The sequence below is a fragment of the Mustela nigripes genome, chromosome 1, assembly GCF_022355385.1.
Source record: "Mustela nigripes isolate SB6536 chromosome 1, MUSNIG.SB6536, whole genome shotgun sequence".
NCBI classification, from domain to species: Eukaryota; Metazoa; Chordata; class Mammalia; order Carnivora; family Mustelidae; genus Mustela; species Mustela nigripes.
Genome location: NC_081557.1, coordinates 38813107 through 38819106, shown reverse-complemented (window position 1 = coordinate 38819106; position 6000 = coordinate 38813107). Strand labels below are relative to the sequence as shown.

General features: G+C 50.3%; 1 protein-coding gene across 1 annotated transcript in view; it reads left to right on the top strand.

Moving 5' to 3' along the window:
- The first annotated feature begins 220 nt into the window (after positions 1-220).
- The window catches only part of PARVA (parvin alpha), a 173058-nt gene continuing 167278 nt past the window's right edge, over positions 221-6000 (top strand). Inside the window, exon 1 of the mRNA XM_059408059.1 lies at positions 221-528. Within this exon, the coding sequence (XP_059264042.1) occupies positions 393-528 (136 nt within the window). The 5' untranslated portion in view covers positions 221-392. The remainder of the gene's footprint in view (positions 529-6000) is intronic.

Genomic DNA, 6000 nt, shown 5'->3' with positions numbered 1-6000 from the left:
GGGTGCCGAGCCCGGGGAACATGTGGCTTCCAGGCTGGAGCGCTCCCAGGCTGAAGGGTCTCACATACACACACAGACGAGGCCGCACGGCCTGCAAGGGGGCAGATTTGGGGTACCCTCCCCGCTCCGGGCAGTCAAGGGGCGCGGGTGCAGGCCCGAACGGCCGAGGACCCCGAGCGCGCAGCTCCTTCCAGGGCGGAGGGCGGCGCGAGGGAGGGAGAGAGAGAGAGAGAGAGAGAGAGAGAGGGAAGGGAAAGGCGAGCGTGAGCTGCCTCAAATGCTTGGAATAATTCCGCTTCCGTTTGGAAAGCCGCAGCCTCAGTCCCGCCGCACCCGCCCAGCGCCAGCTCCGCGTCCCGGCCGGCCCGCGCGCGGCTGCCCGCTCCGCCGCCATGGCCACGTCCCCGCAGAAGTCGCCCTCCGTCCCCAAGTCCCCCACTCCTAAGTCGCCCCCGTCCCGGAAGAAAGATGACTCCTTCTTGGGGAAACTCGGAGGGACGCTGGCCCGGAGGAAGAAAGCCAAGGAGGGTGAGTGCGGCCCGGCCTGGCGCGCGGCAGGGCCGGGGCCGAGAGCGGAGGGCCGAGGGCCGAGGGCCGGGGCTCCGGGGCCGAGCGGGAGCGCGCCGCGAGTGCCCGGCGCGGTGGGGGCGCGTGGCGGCGCTGTGCGCGCGCTGCCCGGAACGCGGGGCCGGGGTTGAGCGCGCCCCGCTGCTCGTCGCCGCCGCCCAGCTCCGGGTGGCCGGGGGCGCGGGTGGGGGGCGCTGCTCGCCAGGGCCCGGCGGCGCCGGGGTGCGACAACCCGGGGTCCCGGGGACGCCTGCGCTGGGCTGTGGGCGAGAGCCGCGGGGCCGCGGGAGGCGACGGGGCCCCCCAGGCGGAGGCGACGTTCTCGGGGAGGCCCGCGCCCCCGCCCTCTCGGCGCCCGAAGGCTGGCGTTCTCCAAGTTCCTGCGGAAACTTTCCCGGGCGCCGCACTCTCACTCGTTGCCTTCGTTGGCCTTTGAGATCAGCTCGTTGCCTGACCCCACGGAACCTCAGAAGCAGAGTTAGCCTCTGGATCTCGCGTCCGCCCGCGGGGCCCAGCAGGGCGCTATTAATGTTTGTTGAATGAATGAGTGGCTTTCCTAGCGGCCGGGCCCTGTAATAAGTGGCAAACTCTTACTCACGGGGAAAGCCTGGATTAGACACACTCAGCATCGCACTGTGACCCTTTTGTGAACTCAGGAGTCGAGGGGTCTTGTAAAAATCATTTTCTTTTCCCCACCAGGGTGAATGGAAGTGATCTTGTTTTTTTTCCAGGACCATTTGCATGTGAAATACTTTGTCTCATTGGCGGAGTTCACATCTTGGTTTTTGTTTGAAGTGACAGTTCAGAAGAAGCTCTAATGATGTGTAGATAGAAGTTGCTTGGTTAAAATTTGTTATAGGCTGCTTGGTGGTTTGGGAATATTGCTTTTGAAGGCCGTGATGCTGCGATGAAAAGTGAGTTCCGTGTTTCTGAGTTACCTTCTAGTGTAAAAAGAACTTCCGTGCTGAGAGTTATACAACAAAGGAGTGAGAAGCAGTGAAACACAGCCCCAAAATGTTGTTCCTGGTTTGGTTATTTTGGTAAACCACTGTCTGAGTAGTATATAGCTGGTAGCAAATCATGGAATCCTGGCTTGGAAAGCCCTTAATTACCCTTCTAACCTTTTCCTGCTATAGTCCTGGTATGGGCTCTCTAGCTAGGACTAAACAGCTCAGAGTTTCTGAAGCTCCTGAACTACCGGGTGTGCTCAGCCCACCTTTGCTAACTCTTTAGAAAAATTTGTTGTAAAAATACAGAGTTGGTCTCCACCTAAAGAGAGAGAGAGAGAGCATCTCTGGAGCCAGAAGAATGAATCTGATTGTAGCTCTTCACTCCCCCCCCCCCAAGGGGATTAGTCTGTTTCCTGGAGTCTTCCTTCACCAGTACAAACATCCTCTGTTCTTATAGTCGGTCCTCATAGGCATGATTTTATGGCTTGCTGGTGTCCTATCCCTTCAGTTTCATTTGGGAGCCCTGCAAGAGACAAGGTCAGCTCAGTTGGGATTTGGAAAATACTGTCATGAAAGCTCCATTTTCAGAGGTGAGGGCAGGGGTAAGCAAAGCCAGAAAGGATAGTAAGGCACCTAGGGCCTAGCGACAGACCGGTGGAGGCTTTTACCACCTCGAGATGGGAAGGGACAAGAGGAGCCAACGGGAACCCACAGAGAGCTGCAACTATGGAAGGGGGAGGGTGCTTGACAGCAACTATGGCTGTAGAGAGACACAGTGGCTGGCAGTGATGGGGAGGTGGAACGAGGAGATAGTGGTACAAGAGATACTGTGTCTTCTCTCTTCTTGCCCTTGTATCTCTTGCGGCCACTTCCCATTGGCTGGACCCAGAGGGAAGGAACCTGAGCAGTGCAACCTGTAGGGGTCCGCTCCCTCAGGGCACAGAGCAGTGCAGCGATCATAGTGGGGCACGCAGGGAAACGAAGATAACCAGCAGACCCTTCCAAAGTAAGCGGCCCAGAAACCCACATGGTAGCCTCAGAGTCTAGTCCAGCCGCCCAGGTTAGAAGGGGGCTGGCCCCTCCTTTGTTCTAGCCCAGACACCAGGTTCTAGTATTGCTTCTTCTTACTCTGTCGCCTACCTCACACTGTTAGCTCGCACTGAACTGGTTACCAGCTTACTTAAAAACAGTTTCATGCTTGTGGCTCCTGAACCGTTCCCTTCCCTGTCTCAGATTTACTCTGTTGTGTTTTTGAAATAGATGCAAGATCTTACTCTTGCTATCCTTAACTGTTAAGTCCTGAGTCTTTTGTCATTCAGCTTATGAATGACAGCAGGTGATATAAACGGTGAGTTTGCTTCTTCTACAGGGGCCCACCACCACTCAGCCCCAACTGCTCGCCGCTGTGGGTGGTAGTTCTGTGAGCTCAAAAAAGGCAGCTGTGTGTGTGTGCTGAGTCTCAGTGATCAGTGCTTTCCCTGTCAAGGGCCCACTACCCATCACTTCAGTAAGAGTAAGGCTAGATCTTGCTCTGGATCCTGCAAAAACTCACAGCTCTGTGCTTTGCAGAAAGAGCTTTCTCCTACTTCTCCCGTACTAATGTTCTAGAACGTGATTCCTCAGGGTCACTAGTGTGACCTTGAGCATGGAGTTCTCCTGGGTCCAGGGACTGCCATTCATTCACTTGACACCTGTTGTGATACCAAGATTGGAAAGACATACTACATGTAAGAATATTCAGTCAGTAATATAAAAATATATCTTTTTAAAAATGCCCACTACATACATCATAGAATGACTTTTGATATAAGTCGTTATAGAATGACTTATAAGTCTAGAATGCATTAAAAGTAGTCATCACTCCTGTGTTTTCAATAAAAAAATAATAACTTTAGAAAGAGAAAATAGGGGCTCCTGGGTGGCTCAGTGGGTTAAGCCACTGCCTTCGGCTCAGGTCATGATCTCAGGGTCTTGGGATCGAGCCCCACATTGGGCTCTCTGCTCAGCAGGGAGCCTGCTTCCCCATCTCTCTCTGCCTAATTGTGATCTTTCTATGTCAAATAAATAAATAAAATCTTACAAAAAGGAGAAAATAATAATGAATACTGTTATGCTGAAGATAAATTTAAAAAATTTTACCAAAAAAATGAATACTGTTATGCTGAAAATAAATAAAAAATAAATTTTTAAAAAATGAAATAAATATTTTTTAAAAGTGAAAAAAAAAAAAAGAGAAAATAGAGGTTAAAAGCATGGTCTTTGGGACCAGACATCCTTGGGTTTGATTTCTGGTCCAACCCTTTATTTATTGCTGTGACTTAGGACAACTTCCTTATCTCTTGAAGCCTCTGTTTCTTCATCCATAAAATGGGAATAAAGCATGGAATATGCATAGCATGGTATGAATAATAAATGGTAGCTATTAAAATCGATAGCTCAATTTGACATAGTCTTTAAAATTTGAAATAGTCGGGGCGCCTGGGTGGCTCAGTGGGTTAAAGCCTCTGCCTTCAGTTCAGGTCATGATCCCAGGGTCCTGGGATTGAGCCCCGCATCAGGCTCTCTGCTCAGCAAGGAGCGTCCTTCCCTTCCTCTTTCTCTCTCTCTGCCTGCCTCTCTGCCAACTTGTGATCTCTGTCTGTCAAATAAATAAATAAAATCCTTAAAAAAAATTTGAAATAGTCTTTTTGTTATGGACTCCGGGAGATTCTACAGATTCTGCAGATAGCCTAGGATCTTATGACTATGAAGCTCTTGTAACCCTGCTTTGGTCCCTTTGGAAATTAGGAATTTTTCCTTGTACACCAGATACTCCTGTTTCTATAATGTCGTATTTCAGCATTATTTAGATGATTTTATTTATCCATTAGAGTGACGAGAGTGAGCATTTGTGCACAAGCAGGGAGAGGGGCAGAGGGAGAGACTCTGGAGCAGACTTGCGCTGACTGTGGAGCCCCAGGCCGGGCCGGATTACAGCACGGAGAGGTCGCGACTAGAGCTGAAATCCGGAGTCAGATGCTTAACCAACTGAGCCACCCAGGCACCCCCTATTTCAGCATTTTAGCGTATCTGGGCCCATTGTCAGGAGTTGTAGTTAAGTGGCTTTGTTCTGTGGATCTTCTCTTTTGTGGTTCCAGCCCTCCTTTATGCTATATGCTATGTGCAGCCCCCTGGTGTAGGTCCTGAGACTAGCCTTTCAGAGTCCTTTGCCCCAAAGGGTCACCTTTCATCTTTCTCCAGATCTGTCCTCAAGACTTGCTCTTTCCAGGGACACCATCTGGAATTGTATTTGCTAGTTGGCAGTGCCCTGAGTTGGGTCAGCAGCAATGATTATTCCTATCACTTACCCATTTATTATCCCTTAGAGTCTGACATTTTGTCTGGTGCCCAAAGTATCCAATAAGGGCTTTAGTGTAATAATTTTAAAAGAACACTGGGATTTACCACCGTGGTTCTCATTGGCCTTCCACTGTAACTGGGAAAGATTCCCCAAACTCTGCAACATATTAATGGTTTCAGGAGTGGGGGGAACCCTGAGCCTTACTGAGCAATTCTCTTTTCCCTGAATCAGTGTGTGTTCTCATTTTCCAAAGTGCCGCCTCAAACCCTCACCACCCAAGCTCTTCCCCACACCGGGAAAACTAAGGCCCAAGTATGAACTTGTTCATTTTCCCTTTGCTCCCCTGGATCTGCACCTCCTCTCACGCTCCTTGCCTGCCTTAGTGCTTTACAAAGAGGTCCCTTGTCCCCTTGACTGTGAGGCCATTCATTTCTGCCCCCTCCCGGACTTGGCTTAGCCAGATTCCTTTGCTCTCATACCCTCCGTCTTTTCTATGCCGCTCTAGCCCCTGACATTCTGCAAATACGCCCAAGTCTTTCCCATTTGAAGAAGATCTCCTGACACTGGTTTCTTCTCAAGCTCCTTGACAGCGGATCTTTAAAGAATTGCCTTAACGGCTTTCCCGGGCTTATCTCCTAGTCACCTCTTGACCCACTAGCCTCATTCTTTTAGTAATCATTTACTAAGTGCCTACCATGGACTAGGCATTGTGCTGGGATATGGCCCAAAAAAAACAAAAACAAAAAAACCCACAAAATTCTCTGCCCTCATGGAGCTTATATTCTAGTAGTGGAGACAGATAATAAACAAGATCAATTGGTAGATTGTGTTGTATTAGAGTAGTGACAGAGGCTTTAGAGCAAAATAAAGCAGGACAAAGGAACACGGAGTGTTGAGGGTTGAGAGATGGTTGGCACTGTAAAATGGGATGTCTAGAAAAGACCTCTGTGAGAAGGGTATTTCTGAAAGATCTGAGGGAGGAGAGGAAGAGAGTCATGTGTATGTATTGGAGAAGAGCACTGCAGGCAGAGGGAATGGCAAATGCAAAGGTCCTGAGGCAGGAGTGGATCTGATATGTGGAGGGCTGATGAGGAGGTCGCTGTGACTGGAGGAGAGCGTGAGGACAGTTGTGGAAGGTGGTGA